This window comes from Castor canadensis, chromosome 11 (genome assembly GCF_047511655.1).
Source record: "Castor canadensis chromosome 11, mCasCan1.hap1v2, whole genome shotgun sequence".
Taxonomy (NCBI): domain Eukaryota; kingdom Metazoa; phylum Chordata; class Mammalia; order Rodentia; family Castoridae; genus Castor; species Castor canadensis.
The window spans coordinates 26,462,883-26,480,363 of NC_133396.1; the positions used below are offsets into that span (position 1 = coordinate 26,462,883).

The 17,481-nt window shown below is 40.2% G+C and overlaps 1 protein-coding gene across 2 annotated transcripts in view; it reads left to right on the forward strand.

Moving 5' to 3' along the window:
- The window catches only part of Kat7 (lysine acetyltransferase 7), a 32,666-nt gene extending 15,986 nt beyond the window's left edge, over window positions 1-16,680 (forward strand). For both annotated transcript variants that reach the window (XM_020171372.2, XM_020171374.2), the window contains 9 exons: window positions 2,421-2,519; window positions 5,271-5,381; window positions 7,031-7,222; window positions 9,737-9,826; window positions 10,038-10,178; window positions 11,538-11,631; window positions 13,333-13,479; window positions 14,161-14,267; window positions 14,990-16,680. In XM_020171372.2, coding sequence (XP_020026961.1) covers window positions 2,421-2,519; window positions 5,271-5,381; window positions 7,031-7,222; window positions 9,737-9,826; window positions 10,038-10,178; window positions 11,538-11,631; window positions 13,333-13,479; window positions 14,161-14,267; window positions 14,990-15,091 — 1,083 coding nt within the window. In that variant the 3' untranslated portion in view covers window positions 15,092-16,680. The remainder of the gene's footprint in view (window positions 1-2,420; window positions 2,520-5,270; window positions 5,382-7,030; window positions 7,223-9,736; window positions 9,827-10,037; window positions 10,179-11,537; window positions 11,632-13,332; window positions 13,480-14,160; window positions 14,268-14,989) is intronic.
- The last annotated feature ends 801 nt before the right edge of the window (window positions 16,681-17,481 follow it).

Genomic DNA, 17,481 nt, shown 5'->3' on the forward strand with positions numbered 1-17,481 from the left:
ATAGTTTGCTTTCAAATTGTTTCTTTGCTGGCATATTTCCAGTGTCACTGGTGACATTTCCTCAGTATTTGACACTTGCCAACTAGGTCATTTTCTTCCACTTCTCTCTTCCTATGATTTCCAGGAATTAGCATTGTTCTGTCCTGATCTTCTGCCTCTCTGAACATTCAGGCCACATTGGTTGTACTTCATTCCTTGCTCTTTCCTAAATGGCTTTGATCTTTACTCTTTGGTGTTTTCTTGCCTGGAACTCTATACGTGTACCAAGAAGAAAGAGGTTATATTTATCCTTTAAGGCCTTGTGTAGTTCTTAACTGTCGTAGGGATTCTTCCAGATCTTTTCCCACTATTAGCAAGTTTCTTCTTCGTGTATTCACCTGTAATGTTCCTAGAATGTCAGCTTTTATCACATGTTACTCAACTCATCATCTAGATGCCTGTTTTTGAAGTTAGATTATAGGTGGATAGCCAAGGAAGCATGGTGGTGAGGAAGAAGTTTGACTTTAGAGCCAAACAGATCTGTATCTGAATACTGTAATTCTCCTTCTCTAACTGTGTAGTCCTGGGCAGGCCAGTTAACCTCCCTAAAGTTTATTTCCTTGTTAATACAAAGGAGCAAATAATGCCTACCTGGTAGGGTAGTTAGCTAAATTATGTATTTACAGTACCCATCCCCAGTGCTTGGCAGATAAAAAGCATTCCGTAAGTGCTAGCTATATTTTTTTTCATTGTGTAGTAAGCGGAAGTCAGGTGCTGATGACTCATGCCTATAATCCTAGCTACTTGAGGAGCTGAGATCAGGAGGATTGCAATTTGAGACCAGCCCAGGCAAGGAGTTCGTGAGACCCCATCTCAACCAGTAATTGGGCATAGTGATGCACACCTGTCATCCCATCCTACCCAGAAGGAGGCTAAAATTGGAAGGTCACAATTCTAGGTCAACTCCAGCAGAAAAGTTTTCTAGACCTCATCTCAACAGAAAAAAGCTCAATGTGGTGGTGCATACCTGTCCTCCCAGCAACAGCAGTGGGAAGCCTAAAATAAGAAGGAGTACCACAGTCCAGGCTGGCCTGGGGAAGCAGTGAGACCCTGTTTTCAAAATAACCAAAGCAAAAAGGTCTAGAGGTGTGGTTCAAATGGTAGAGTGCCTGCCTAGTAAACATGAAGGCCTAAATTCAAACACTAGTACTGCCAAAACAAAACAACAGTAAGCAATATGTGTGTGTGTGTGTGTGTGTGTGTGTGTGTGTGTGTGTGTGTGTGTGTGTATACGTATATATGTACATATATATACATGTACTCACACACATGTATAAATAGTATAATGAAGCCCACCAACAACTGTTTAAAAAGGGGGGAGGAGGAAGATGGGCAGTTAAGAAAGAATAATGTAGATGGGGTGAATTTGATCAAAGTATGTTATATATATGTGTAAATATCACCATGAAACCCTTTGTGCAATTGATTTGTGCTAGTAATAGAAAAAGGAAATATTCAGGGCTGGGGGCATGGCTCAAGTAGTAGAATACCTGCCTAGCAAGCATGAGGCCTTGAGTTCAAACCCCAGTAAAAGATAGTAAGCATTCGATCGATTTTTATTGATTTGCAGTGATTGTTATTTTGTTCCTGTTACTTTGATAGAGATTTCCATTCTGAATTCATATTAATGTAAAAATAGGTTTGCATTCCCTAAACCCATATTTAGCTGGCAGTAATGGTAGTGGTTTAGGTGATGAGGAAAACTAATTTGATTTGGAATTATAAAATTGACATATTATTAATGCAGTATGGCTATAATGTTTCTGGTGTTTTCTTTTTCTTCCTTTAAAAAATTAAGCTGGAGGCATGACTCAAGTTGTGTTCAAGACCCACTGTGGGATTACAGTGTATGTCTATAATCCCAGTACTCAGGAGGCTGAGCCAGAAGAATCATAAGTTCCATGTCAACCTGGGCAACATAAGGAGACCCTGTATTTTTTTTTTTTTTAAATCAAGACATGGGCACTTTTAACTTACAGAAGTCTTTTTATACGTATTTGAATCTAGTTCAAATAACTGACTTGTTTCCAATATGAAAACCAAATTTAAAGTTAACTTGATCACCTTCCTTTAAACACAGCTGTTCACACACCATACTTCAGTTTCTTCCTTGTAAAAGTAAATTCAACCTAGTAAATCAAGAGATAAAAGCCAATTAACATTCAGTGAAGTTGAGCCTTTCATAAATAGCATGAAAATAGGGCTGGATGAAAGTTTTTCAGGATGCTACTATCAGTGGCTTTTTGTCCTGCATTAATGCACCGAAATAAAGTATTTATAACATAGATAGAAGGTTATTCTATTTTGTCCAAACCTTTCAAAGCTTAACTTCATATTGATTTTTCTAGCTAGCTTCTTAGTGTTCTCCTTTTCCCTTTTAGGCACCAACAGAGCGGCAGCTCCGATATAAAGAAAAGGTGGCTGAACTCAGGAAGAAAAGAAATTCAGGACTGAGCAAAGAACAGAAAGAGAAATACATGGTGAGGAGGAGTCCAGTACTTAATTGGCATGAACACCTGCTATCATGTTTGCTTCCCTCTCTCTAGGTTTCTGGCTTTCAGATTGGTCATTTGCTCTCTTCTTTAAGAGAATATCAAGTAATTATGGAGTGACTCTTCCCTGCCACTTAGCACTTACTGTAGTCCCCCAAACTGGGCTATTGAGAGTGGAAACAGGATGTCTTGGAAAAATGAAATACAGTTAGAATTTATATTGTTAAAAAGTTAATCCTCTAGTTGTCTATAAATGGCCCTGTCATTTTATATATTTGTGGTAGTGGGGCTCAAACCCAGGGTCTTGGGCAGGGTAGGCCAGCTTTGTACCCCTGAGCTATGCCTCCAGCCCCTTACCTATCATTTTGAAGGGTGAAATTTATCCAGTAGCACAAATACCATACATTGGAGATCTCTGTATAAGGAAAAATACTCTGGCTTCCAGTAGTCCACTTATTTTAATGGGAAAATTACTTTCCCCCATGGTAGGGCTGGTGGAGTGGCTCAACTAATAGAGTACTTCCCTAGCAAGCCTAGTAAGCATGAGGCCCAGCGTTCAAGCCCCAGTACTGCCAAAAAGAAAAACCAAAACACACCCCCATGATAAAAGATATGCATTGGGTGATATATCTGTAATTTTCAAATGCATTTTAACATTTTTCTGGCCGTAAAAATAGTATACGATTTATAACAGAGAACAAGAAGAAAATAGGGAAGTTATATGGAAGAGAAAATTAATCTACTACCTAAAAATAGCCACAACTAATATTTTGAGATATATCCTAACTTCTTACATAGGATCTACTTTATATCTACTGTATGTAGCATTTTGGTTTCTGTCATTTTACTGAAAAATTCTTGAATTAATGTTCTCATTTTATTAAAAAGTGTTTAGCCTTTTTTTTTTTTTGTATAAAATGCAGTTTATTAGGTAAAGTTTTAGTGTACTGTAAATGTAGTACTACATGCTTACTAATGCAAATACCAAAAATAGCTGGGCATTGTGGCACATGCCTATAGTCCCAGCTACTTGGTAAACTGAGGCAGAAGGATCTCTTAGGCCCAGGAATAGGAAGCCAGGCTAGACCTTCAATAGCAAAACCATGTTTCAAAATAGAAAAGAAAGAGAAAGAAATAAAAAAAGACAAAATTTTCAATAAAAATCACCTTCTAAGATACAAACTACTGTGTAACATTTTAATGTGCGTTCTTTCAGACTTTTTCTGATGCATATTTTTATTTTTTCTTAGAAATGTTTTTCTTTTTAGTCATTGGGATAGATTTTGAATGCATAATTTGTGAATAAACAGCATGGCTTTAAGAAGACAAAAAAAATGCCACCAAAGTGTTTACTTTTTTAACAGTCATCACTATCTTTAAAATAATGTTATGAATAAATGGATGTAGGCCAATGCATGGTGGGTGGTAGGGTAAATTTGTAGCTAAACACCCTGCAGTACCAGACTGCTGGGCTTATAGTCCAGAGGGAGGGCTCTAGTAGTGGGCTGGGGGCCGGGTAGGGTGGTATACCTACCACCTGTCTTGTTCAGTGTTTGTAAATTGAGCAAAGGTGTAACAATATAGTAATGCCATTCAGTGGGTGGTTATGATGTTCAGTTAATCCTTGTAGCAACCGTATATGATGTTTCACTCTGGGAAAAACAGGCTTTGAAGAGGTAACTAGCCTCAAATAGTTTGGGATATGTTATTTGGACCCAGGCCTCCTGATAAAAATGATGGGTAGGATTTTTTTTTTAAGAAAAAAACTTTTTTTAAACATTTATGAAACTAGAAGAAATAAGTAATACTTTTCAAACCTAAGTTTTAGGTGCTAGAAGTCCAGCATGCAAAAAGATCTAAAGCAGGTGGGACCAGATTAGGTGGGAAGAAATTTTAATGGGGGCAAAGGTACAAGTGAATGGTTCAAATGCTAATGTATGTCTGAAATCTAGGATGTTCTTCCTGGGATGCACCCTCCACCCTACTTAACTACTACTGTCTCCTCATCTCTGGGGGAGGTGGAGTCTAGAGCATAGGGGGAAGGGCCAGAAAGAGATTTAAAAGAGACATCTCCCTCATCTAGTTTCTTTCCAGGGACAGGATACTTGTGATTGCTATGGTAAGGCTTGAAATTTATTTAAAACTGAATTATTTTTAAGACTTTTAATTCTCTGTGACTTTCTCTTTTTAATCTTGCTTCATTTTTAATATGACATTTTTTAAGGAGTCCAACTTGTTTTTCCATACACTTGGGTTGGGTTTTTTAAAGCTGGAGCGAGCCTTCACCCTTGGTGGGCAGTGGAATGGTGGCCACACCAATTCAAGGAAAGAATTTGCAAAGGGCTACTTAGTCCTGCTGCCCCTCCTTACCTGCAAGTTTTCCTTTCAGTCTAACATCTTAAAACACTAAGGCTTGGAGAATCTGGTTTTTGTTTGTAAGTCAGGTAGTATCCTCTAGATCTCGGGGCTCTAGGATTTGTGCCTCTAGGTTTGCTGTTTTTCTCAAGAAATGGAGGCATGGAGTCTTGATTGTGGAGGTGGCCATTTAGAAGGCACTACCTTCTGGAGCTATCAGAGCATGTCTCTAGATTTACTAGTATGTGTTGTGGGTGTCCTTTGGCATGGCACCTAGCGTGTAGGTACTATGTAAATAGCTTCTGGTTGTGGTTGGCATTCATTGACATGAAGTGGACTAAGTTCTTAGAAGCAGAGACTGTCACACTCTGTTTATTTTCCTAGGAACACAGACAGACCTATGGGAACACTCGGGAACCTCTCTTGGAAAACCTGACAAGCGAGTATGACTTGGATCTTTTCCGAAGAGCACAAGCCCGGGCTTCAGAGGATTTGGTGAGTGTTAAACTTTCCATGTTGAGGGAGGACCCTGGTGAAAGATAGAACTGCCAAGAAAAATGGTTAGTAATCATTTGGATGGTAATTAAATGTACCTTGATGTTGAAATCTCCCCTTCTCCCAGCAGTCATTCTTTTGAGGCTGTCCTTCCCATTCATATTTTTAAAAAATCACCCCTCCTCCCACCCTCTTACCCCTCACAGTTTTCTCCCTCAACTGGAAGTTCTAGTTTGACTTGAGGTAGTGAGGCTGGATAAAATAGCAGGTGTCCCTTTTGGGTAATTTGCAATTCTAAAACCTTGGTACTGGGAGGTGCTCAGCAGACCCTCTCCTTTTGTAGGATTTCCTCTATATACTTCAATGCAGTTACCCCAGGAGCTGAAAATAAAAGGAGCAGAGTAATAAGAAAGAATTAATTAAATTTTGAGGTGCGAGTCTCACTGTGTTTCCCAGGCTGCCCTCATCCTCCTACCTCAGCCTTCTGTGCTGGGACCACAGATGCACACCACTGTACCCATCTACAGTTGTTAAGATACTTCAAAATTAAGCTTTGACATAGCCAACTTATACATATAAGATGGATTTCCTTTTTGAGTTTTATTTACAGCTAGTTCACATTTGGGGTTTGATATACTTGGCAGAATTTTTAACAAAGGAAATTCTGGAGATTGAGTTTATCTCTGATTTAACAAGTTAAATGTATTCAGGTAAATTTAGTTAGGAAAGCGAATCTCATCTCCACTCCTCCTCCTCCCCTTTTTATTGTATCAAATAGTAGGAGGCAAGGTTTGTTGGCTGCCCTGGCCTGGGATAGGCGGCTGGCACCACTGATGGTTTTCTCTCCTCGTCTTGAAAAGCACCACCTAGGCCAGCCTTTCACAGCTCCTCACCTAGTGATGATGATGATGATATAACATAGATGTAACAGGGGAACTGTTATGGGGAACCAGTGGAAGAGGGGAAGGGAAAGGAGCAGATGATGGGGTGAATGTAAGAAAAGTACATTATATGTATTATTGAAAATAGTATAATGAAACCCACTAAAAACTATAAAATAAAGGAGAGAGGGGAGATAAGAGAGTAATGGATGGGATGAATTTGATCAAAGTATATTGCATGCTTATGTGGAAATACCACAGTGACACCCCTTTATATAATGTACACTAGTAAATTTTTTTTAAAAGTGAACATTGTGGATATGTCACTGATATTCACACAGCTTTATAGAAGCTTCTGCAGATAAGTTAGGCATGATCTAAATAATCTTGTCTATTTCAGAATATTTTGTAAGAGTGAGGATTTTGTATCTATGGTAGATTTCCTTCATAATTTAATTTGACTTTGGCTGATGAAAGTGAAGCTGTATTGAAGGATTCATTCTGATGAAGCCCAGAATGTGGTAATGAATAAGTGAAGCACCTATTGAGACCTGTGTTCTGAGCAGTGTAGGTAGTAAGTTTTCTGTAAGCCTACCTGATTTTCTTTGCCCAAGGAGCCCCCTCTAGTGTGAATTTCTCAAGGGCAGAAGCCAAATCTGATTATTTTCACAGCCTCAAATGGTAGCCTGACATAAGCTTACTAAAGGTTTTTAAAAACAAAGATAAATCCTGATCCTTTTTTGACTTCTGATTTCTTCCTGGCAACAGGAAAAGCTAAGGCTGCAAGGGCAGATCACGGAAGGGAGCAACATGATTAAAACAATTGCATTCGGTCGCTATGAACTCGATACTTGGTACCATTCTCCCTACCCTGAAGAGTATGCACGGCTGGGACGTCTCTACATGTGTGAATTCTGTTTAAAATACATGAAGAGCCAAACAATCCTTCGCCGGCACATGGTGAGTTGTTTTAGGGTCCTTTCCCTGGCTGAGATGGAGATATTACATATGGGATCTCTGGATTTTGCCCTGGAGGTAACATCTGTCCAGGCAACTTGCAATGGTCAACGGCAGTGGGATGAAGGTATGGGGAACTGAAAGTTACATTTCCGGGTAAAGTATACAGCTTGTGCTGTGGCTGCTTCTGGGTGGCACCCAGAGCAGCTGAAGTCTCTTAATCACATCCAGTCAGATTTGAATCTGATTTTATTGACAAGTAGCTTACTATGGTTTTTATAGGTTTAAGCCATTTTTCTTTCCCTAGCTGTGAATAAAGTCTTATCTTAAAGGGAATTCTGTCTTGAAACAGGGATTGGGCAAGGAGAAGGGGCAGAAATGACTCCTTTTTTTCTGAGACAGTCTCGCTATCTACTAGCTCAGGCTGGCCTGCAGCCTCAAACTTCCAAGTGCTAGGATTAGGCCTGCACCACCATGCCTGGCTTAAGGTTCTTTTTTATACAGGGAAACATTTTTGTTGTTCCCATAGTTGCAACATAATTTTGGTTCTAAGATTTTTTAGGATATTTTGTCTTCCTTTCCTATCCGTCTTTGTTTTCTAGAATTTCCATGTGCCAAGCATATACAACCCACTTCCTATAGTTTCTGTCATTCTCTTCTCCCCTGGAGTGTTTTAAATCTTTGTGGCCCAGTACTGCTACCTTGACTCCAACACATTTGCCTTGCATGAGCATAGAATAATGCAGGGCAGGTAGGGTGAGGAGTGGTGGGAACACTAGGGCACAGGGAGTAATGGTGGTGGTAGCCTGGACACTGGCAGAGATTATAAACCGTGGACATAAGTAAAACTTTTTTTTTCTTTTTTGTGGGACTGGGGTTTGAGCTCAGGGCTCTGCACTTGCAAAGCAGGTACTCTGCCACTTGAGCCACACCGCTAGTCCATTTTGGTCTGGTTATTTTGGAGATGGGGTCTCGAGAACTATTTGGCCTGGCTGGCTTCAAATTGTGTGATCCTCTGGATCTCAGCCTCCCAAGTAGATAGGATTATAGATGTGAGTCACTGACACCTGACTAAAACAGGATTTTTAATGATAGAAACTATTTACCCCTTTTTTTCCCTTTGTTACTTAGTAAAACTAACCAATGAAATGGACAAAAAGGGGGAGAAATAGAGAAAAGGTTCTAATGAAACCAGGGATTGAATAAACATTCTGAATACTTTAGGTCTTTTTAGATAAATATAAAAATTAAATTTGAGGAAATGCAAACCTGTTTTAATCCTGTTCTGATATTCATTGCTTCAGGTTTAGTCACTGAAATGGCTTTTCTTTGGCCTGACTAGTGTTTCTAAATAAATAGTTGTTGCCTTAGTTTGTTATTGTTGGAAAGAAACAGCATGGGTAAGGGATGGAGATAGGAACAAACTATAGGTAGACCTTTGAAACAATCCCAGTCAATAAATACCTGGTTTTACATATGAAAATATTGGAACAAGATTCTTTTGTCATCTCCCCCCTCCCCCTTTGGTGCTGGGGATGGAACCCAGGTTTTTACAACACATGCTGGGGAAGTGCTCTAACACTGAGCTACATCCCCCACACTGGAATGTAATTCTTGAGTTTTCAAAAAGCCTCAGTAAAATTATTTAATTAAAAAATTCCATATAGGTACACTTTTTAAAAACAATATTTTAAAATCCATTAATATTAAAACCTTTCAAAGCCAGGTTTGGTAACTCATGCCTATAATTGCAGCACTTAGAAAGCTAAGACTAGAGGATAACTCAGTTTGATGCCAGCTTGGGCTAAATAGTGAGTTTCAGGCCAGCCTTTAATAAGGAGTGAGACTATGTTTCCAAAAAAAAAAAAGTAATAATAAATAAAATCTATTGTCCTTAAGAGAAAAGGAGGTACCTTGTGGCCAAGTGCTTCGAGCTCTTCCCCCCCGCCCCCTGCTCAACCAGGTTTCCTTGCCTTCTTTTTTTTTTAAGCCTCAGAAGGCCTTTCTTGTATATTGCATATTCTTACATAACATTTAAGGGGCTGGAGCAGATAGTGGTTCATAATTTTTATTATCATGGGTCAGATTTTCTAATCTGAAAAAAACTTGGTAATGAGAAGTTACTGGGAAAGGTGAGTGTGAAGTACTTACCAATGCTAAGCTGCTAGGAATAAGCTGCTTAAGAATTTCCTGTTGACATGAGCCATTTTATAATAAGCAACGGCATTCTTATCTGGCTTTTATGTAGTGGATGATTTTAATCTCTTGGGCTAAGATAATGCCACAATATAATCCAGAAACTTGTTCCAAATAACTATAAAAGGCTGTAAGTATATTACAGTGACTTTAGGAGCCTTTCTTTGCTTTACTGGAAAAAGTCTGTTTTACTGTCTGTTCACAGTCTGTCCAACTGTCTTTTAGCTCAGTTGCCACTTAACCTGGGATTTCTTTTCCCTTTGGAGGAGCAGTCTTGTAGGAAGGCTTTGATTCCCTGATGTGAATTCCATTCTCTTGCAGGCCAAGTGTGTGTGGAAGCACCCACCTGGTGATGAGATATACCGCAAAGGCTCAATCTCTGTATTTGAAGTAGATGGCAAGAAAAACAAGGTAAAAAGTAGTGACTTAAGAGAGGTGGTAATGTACCTTCACACTGGGTTGTCTTCATCACACCTTATACAGGAGACTGCAATTTTGTGTGTTTTGGCAATGGAACAGTTTTATTTCATGGGCAATAATGGTATGATCATTTATTTAGGGCTCTGTCTTACAAGTTTAGAAGTGACTAGTCCCCACATAGAATATCTCTCTCTGCTTTCAGATCTACTGCCAAAACCTGTGCCTGTTGGCCAAACTTTTTCTGGACCATAAGACATTATACTATGATGTGGAACCCTTCCTGTTCTATGTTATGACGGAAGCGGATAACACTGGCTGTCATCTGATCGGATATTTTTCCAAGGTCAGCAGGATCTGGAGATTAAGAAGCTAATAGGGGAAGATAAAGGAGAATGGTGGAGGGGGTGAATTCAAGTATGATATATTTCATATATATATAAGAACTTTTGTAAATGACACAATTTATGCATACCCAGCACAACAATAAAAAATTTTTTTTAAAAAGAAAGAAGAAGAAGAAGAAGCTGATGGTCAGAGCTGGGTGATGGATATTGGTCTCTGAGGGTTCAACTCCCTGATGGGGAAGGTGATACCCTGAACAATGATGACAGGCCTTCCCATAAGAAGAAAAAAGGCAAACCTATGTATGACAGATGACGTAATGAAAATGTTCAGTTCTTTATTAAAAGATGGCTTATTTACTTCTGGTCTTGTGGGCAGGAGCTGCCTATTAATTACTGGCCTAGGCCCTCCCTACGAACACACAGCCCCACATCTTGTAGTCAGGCCAACTCTCCTGGCATTGCCCTCCTCCCTGTTATAAGGTTGAAGCCAGGAATATATTCTGGTGGTTGATCTTTAGTTGAGCTCCTTCTAGCCTAGTCCTAAAATATTCAATTCAGTGGTTTCTTATATATTCTCAGTTGTATGAACACTGTGCAATCATCATAGTTTGTATTATTTTAAAAAGAAACGTAGCCAGGCACTGGTGGCTCATGCCTATAACCCTAACTACTCAGGAGGCAGAGATCAGGAGGATTGTAGTTCAAAGCCAGACCAGGCAAATATTTCGAGAGACCCTATCTTGAAAAAATCCATCACTAAAAAGGGCTGGTGGAGTGGCTCAAGGTGTAGGCCCTGAGCTCAAATCCCAGTACTAAAAAAAATTAAAAAAGAAAGAAAGAAAGAAAAAGAAACCCCATATGCATTTAGCAGTCGGTCCCCATTTCCACTTGACCCCTTCAAGCCCTTCCTTCTATCTATTAAACTTGCCTATTCTGAACATTTCATATAAATGGAGTCAACCGATAATGTGATTTGGTCATATTTTGATCCCCTTATGAATGAGGAGTTGTGGTTTGTTTCCCTTATAGAAGGTAGGCAGCCTCCTTTTGGAAAAAAATGCTTCTTAAGAGAGTTGCTGCATACTGACTCAGGAGTCTTGACCTTCTTGGCCTGTATTGTGAGTGTAAAGATCTCAGAATTGGATGATGAATTGGAGGTCTTCGAGCTAGAGAAACTCTGGAATTAATGGCTTTGGCCATCATGAAGGATAGATGTATCAGCTGTGAGCCTAAGAGCCCCTCCCTGGGACTAGTTGGCCAGATATTTTGTAAACAGCCTTATTTTGTGTATGTGGGAGGGCTGGAATCTTTGGTTCCAAACCCTCATGACTTGTTCATCTGTTTGCCCTTAATTTTAGGAAAAGAATTCATTCCTCAACTACAACGTATCCTGTATCCTCACCATGCCTCAGTACATGAGACAGGGCTATGGCAAGATGCTTATTGATTTCAGTAAGTGAAACGACTAAGTCATCAGCTCCACAAGGCAGGGACCCTGTGGATATTGTTCATCTTCTTGTCCTGTGATCTCTACAATTCCTGGCATATAGTGGAAGTGCACTGATATTCAGTAAATGAATGAATAAGTGGGGAAAACCTGAATACTATCGGTCTGTGTGATGTGCACTGAACACTCAATGAATACAGGATCCTGAATTGGTACTTAATTAGTAGGAGATGCAGAGAATGATAAAGTAAGCTCTTCAGGATTATTCTAGTTTTTGAGATTTTTAAACAGTGCACATGCATACATATGGCTTAAAATCTGTTCTTTTGATGATTTTACTTTTGTCTAGAGGTAATCCATATACCTGGTATAGGTTTTGGGATTATACTCTCATGATTTATTACAGTTTCCATGTTTATAAATTTGTGTACTCAGAAAAATTTATCTGTAACCTCAAATAATCATGGTGCTTTTGTGGTCATTCACAGGCATGCACAGAGCAGGGAAAATTGTTATTGCGTACACACGTTACCAGCTACATTCAAATAAGGTGCCATACCTTATTGTGGCTCTCATACTGTGAATAAGTGTCACTTTTATGATCTGTCAGTGCCACATTTTTCCACTTTGTGTGTGTGTGCGCTTTCTGTTGGTGATTTAAAATGGCCCCTAGTCAGGCACCAGTCACTCACTCTTAGCTACTCAGGAGGCAGAGATCAAGAAGATCTTGAAAATACCCAACACAAAAAAGGGCTGGCAGAGAGGCTTAAGCAGTAGAGTACCTGCCTAGCAAGCATGGGCCCTGAGTTCAAACCCCAGTACCACCAAAGGATAGATAGATAGATAGATAAGATAAGTAGATTAGATAGATTGATTAGACAGATAGGTAGATAGGCCCTTAAGGATAGTGCTGAAGTGCCCTTCCCCAGTGTAGAAAAACTGATGAACCTATAGAGGTTAGGTGAGCTTCTACAGGTGTGAGTTACAGTGCTGCTGGCTGTGAGTAAAAATATCTCTGAACTAAAAGTATGTGTTAAATAAGGTGTTTGTAAACAGAAGCACATAAAATAAGGCTATGTATTCATCAGTTGACCAATATGTGATCAGATGCTCATTGGTAAGTAATCCTGTATTGTTCCCCTGGGAGCATTGATTCATTTTGCTAATTCTGTATTCTCAGTGACTATAGAACACTGACTAACAAGAATCTGCTGTACATTATTTAAGGTCCACTGTCATAGGACATATTTAGGAAATAAGAATTCTTAAGCCCATGTAGTGGCACGTTGCTGGTAATTCTAGTACTTGGGAGGCTGAAGCAAGAGGATCATGAGTTTGAGGCTAGCCTAGGCTCAAGAAAACAAAGGCTATGCTATATAATAAAATAGTTTTACATCTCTCTTCCCCCTCTACCCTGTTCCCAGCACATACCTACAGAGAAGTAGGTGTTAAGTTCCTAGTGAAAGCTTCCAGGGTTTGGCTTTTTTTTTTTTAAATAGTGCTTATTATAAGTAACTGCAAATACATATCCCTCCCCCTTTTGTTTATACAAAGAGAGCATATTGTACTTAACAGCCACACAGAACTTTTTTTCATTGAATAGATGACCCTAATTGATACTGCCATGTTGGCATACTATTCTTTGCTATTAGGATGAGGTTTAGCATTGACAGGTTGAAAAGATCTGTGTGCTTGTTCCCTGGCAGGTTATTTGCTTTCCAAAGTAGAAGAAAAAGTTGGCTCTCCAGAACGTCCACTCTCTGATCTGGGGCTTATAAGCTATCGCAGTTACTGGAAAGAAGTACTTCTACGTTACCTGCATAATTTCCAAGGCAAAGAGATTTCTATCAAAGGTTGGTTGGTTTTTAACTCTATGGAATGATTGGGTTTTTGTTTTGTTTTGTTTTGGTGGCACTGGGGTTTGATCTTACGTTTGCTATTCAGGCACTGTACCACTTGAGCCACTCCACCAGTCCTCTGTGGAATGATTGTTAACTCCACTAGATATCCCAACTTTTCCATTCAGCCCCTGTTCTGCTTTGTCATCCACAAAAATAATGCACCATTCTGTTTTGTCTGAATACGAAGAGGAAAGGACCACTGAATACAGACCACTGCAGAGACTCTCGCTAAAGGTGGCTAGGATCTCAGAACAGTTGGCCTCTGGGAATGATTATGAAGTGGTTTCTTGTATCTGGAATTGTTCACACTTTTAATTCTTACAAAAGTCAAAAGGAAATCGTCAAGTAATTTAACACGTACAGAAGCTTCTAAGAAAGACTTCTGAATTTTATGAAATGGTAGAAGAACTTAGTTTGGTCTATATTTGACCTTCATTTCTAAGGGACCAAGAGTAGTTTCTTGCTGTAATATGCATCTTCTGTTGCTATTTGGACTGGTCACACATTTTCTGAATAGGTTGGCTGGAGTACCAAAGATTCTGGTCCTTTGGATTTTCCTTTGGTGAAAGGAGGCCTTGGTAGGGGGTGGGGGCCTATACTTTGGCTTGGTTTTCAGTAGCTCTTCTGTTGCAGAAATTAGCCAGGAAACGGCTGTGAATCCCGTGGACATTGTCAGCACTCTGCAAGCCCTTCAGATGCTCAAGTATTGGAAAGGAAAACACCTAGTTTTAAAGAGACAGGTGAGGTTTTCATCATCTCCTATTCCTTTGTAAGTGCCCTTGAGCTTAGCAGAGCCCAGTGGGGGCGTTATCACCCACAATGTAACTCTTAGAGGGATTGGCTATAAGCACCTTCCACTGGCCTCATTTCTTCAGCTGGCAGTGAGGCCCGTGTGGCCTTAGTTATTAAGCTTATCTCTTACCTTGTCCTTATCAGGAGCTTTTTATAAGTGCCTATCTCAGATTCAGATGACATAAGTTAAGCAGCTTTGTGTTGTACAGCAGTTCTGTCATTTGATGATTTTCTTAGATTAGGAAAATGGCCCATCTGTAGAGGAGAATCTTCATAAACTCCAGGTTTATGAACTGGTTGTTGGTTGTTTTAGCAAATGCCATTTCAATTTTTTTTTTTTTTTTGCACTACTGAGATTTGAACTCAGAGTTTCAGTCTTGCTTGGCAGGCATTCTGCTGCTTGAGCCACTCCACCAGCCCCATTTCCACTTTTTTTTTTTTTTAAGTTGACTCATGTAATAAAGATAGGTAAATAATGATTTTTAGTTCTCACTGAGGACAATGCAAAAAGAAATGGATTGGGTAGGAAAGTAGTTTGTAGCTCAAAAGATATTTTCTTATATCAATATATTAAAACTGATTTCTTTTTGACTAATAGTCATTTTGGAATCTGTAGGGCAAGGCATGTTAGTTCAGTGTATATAATAATTGTTCCCCTTGTTCTTCCCAGGACCTGATTGATGAATGGATAGCCAAAGAGGCCAAAAGGTCCAACTCCAATAAAACCATGGATCCAAGCTGCTTAAAATGGACCCCTCCCAAGGGCACTTAAAGTGACTTGTCATTCCGAGCCAGCGAACCCCAGCAGTAGGAATCCGAACCCTAGGGATCTGTCTGTCATTTCTGTTGCTCTTGTGATTGGCAAGTACAGTATCCTTTGGGAAGGCCATCCCCCTCAGGACTGTCCTGGCTCCGACCTTCGTGTACACTGCAGACGCTGGTTCTGAGGAACTGTTGTTTCGGCCTCAGTGAGGTTGCCTGGATGGATCTGTATTAGACTCAAGTGCAGATCCCTCATAGCACTGACCCAAGGAGTTCTGTTATGTATGGTACTGTACCTGTCCAGTCACTGGTTCCTTCCTCATGTTCTCTAGCCCCATGAGGTGTGTCGTGTCCTCTGAACTTTGTACTAATGCTTCTTCCCGCCTGGTCACCAGACCTCCAAACATGGTTACCACCACCAGCCCCTGGCAGTTACTCCTTACACACATGTTTGTGGAGGGGCAGGGAAGAGGCAGCACTTGTGAGTGTTAACATATGTACTGGGAGGGGTCCATTCACCTTGGATTTCATCTCACTCTAACTTTTTTTCCTACATTTTTATCAACATACTTGTTTTTGATCAGTATTGGGCTAACCAGAGCCAAGTACTTCTGAAGAGTTTCCCAGGGATTAGTTTTGAAAACAGCACCTAATCCATGTGAATGAGATGGGTTCAGGAGCAAGTGGTGGTCATTCCCTGTTTTGATTTGCATTCACCTGTGGGCAGAGGGCTGTGTCTTGGTGGAAGGGAATGGGCAGGTTTTTTTGCCTCACCAGAAAACGCCCAGCAGTAAATGTTTTCTTCTCTCTTTATTCCCTGCCCCTTTTTACATCTGCAGGTGCCAAAATAATTTTCAGCTTTTTCATGCTACATGTTAACTGGTTAATTATACTACACAACTTTTCATCTGTCTGTCTGTACCAGTCTGGTATAGGACACCTGTACTTCCACATAAGTTGCACTGAGTTTGTCCCGAGCATTCTGGGAGAAGTGGAAAGTGATTTAAAATGACTTTCATATCTTAGCCCATGACTCAGGCAGAATGGCCACCCTGCCAAGGTTTGCTGCTTTTTTCAACAGTGCCTCACCCTGCTCTAGGCTAAACTGCTTCCGTCCCTCTAAGAACTCCTCCTCCACTTCCTTTTTGGGATTTGCCACCATTCTCCTATTCTCTGGCCTCCTATTTTTGGTGTTGTGCAAGTAAAGGAAGAGATGTTCCCTCTAATTTCTCCCTAACCCGTTATAACTTGCTGTCTAAGGCAGCTTTTGATGTCTGACATGTCACCCTTCCCAACTTGGTCTCCTCCAGCTGTCTTCTTGTGGCACCCTCACCACAATCCCGACTCTGGTCATTTGTGCCTTTCTCTTGTCATCTCTGTACACTACTAATATTCACTGTGGGTTGGGGGGAGCTGATTTTAAGCATGTTCAGTGGTGGCTCCCCTCCAGTTTCAGTGTCACTGTTAAAATTTATCCAAAAGCAACTTCACTGGGGGTTTTCTTAAGGGGTGAAGGCCTTTTGCAGATGCTAAACCCTTCCCCACATGTGGTAGAATGTGCTCTTCTATATCTACTCAATAAAGCATGTTCTCTGCTCATGTCTGGTTCATCTGGAAGTCTGGTTTATGTGTGGAAATGATGTGGCTAGTTTGTTGCTGATTGTGCGCTGGGGGGTTTATTTTTGTCTAGCAGTGAACTGTTGAGAGGTATGGTTTGTGGCAGTGGGATTGTTTTCTCCTGTGACACCGACTGTCTACAGAATGAGTGCTCACTCTGAATTCACATAATTAGGACAGATTTGATTCAGCTACTAGGTATGCATATCAATGGCAGTCATTGTTACTCATTATTTCACTGAGTTCATCTTCCTCTGGTTTTAGGGGCAAAAGAACCAGCAGGCGGTTGGTGGATGTGGTATAGAGGATACTTGTGGGAGGTAGGAACAAATGTATCCATTTTTCGCTGTCATGTTCACTGATAATGAGTGTGCCATTTCTAATCATTACCTCTCAGGTTGTTTCTGAAAGTAGTTGCATCTTCTTGTGGCACTTACCCAGTTCAGGAACAGGGTTGTTGGGTATTTCCACCTGTTTGGTGGAAAGGGGGAGGGTGGGAATTGTGTTTATCAGTATAGTTTTTCTCACTGTGTGGCTGGGAGTCCTGCAAATATAGCCTAGTAGGCGAATTAAGGTTTCCCCGTTGCAAGGAACTGGAGTCCTGGCATGCCCCTTATTGGGGATAGAAGGGAGAAAGCTTAAGGTTGTAAAAAGACCCTTCTCATATTCATCTTTTCTGGGAGTATTTGCCCAAATATCCTTGCTCTAATTATTTGCATCAAAGGGAAATTTGGCTCTTTCACATTTTGAAAAAATTGAAGTAGGTAACATGAAACTTGAGAA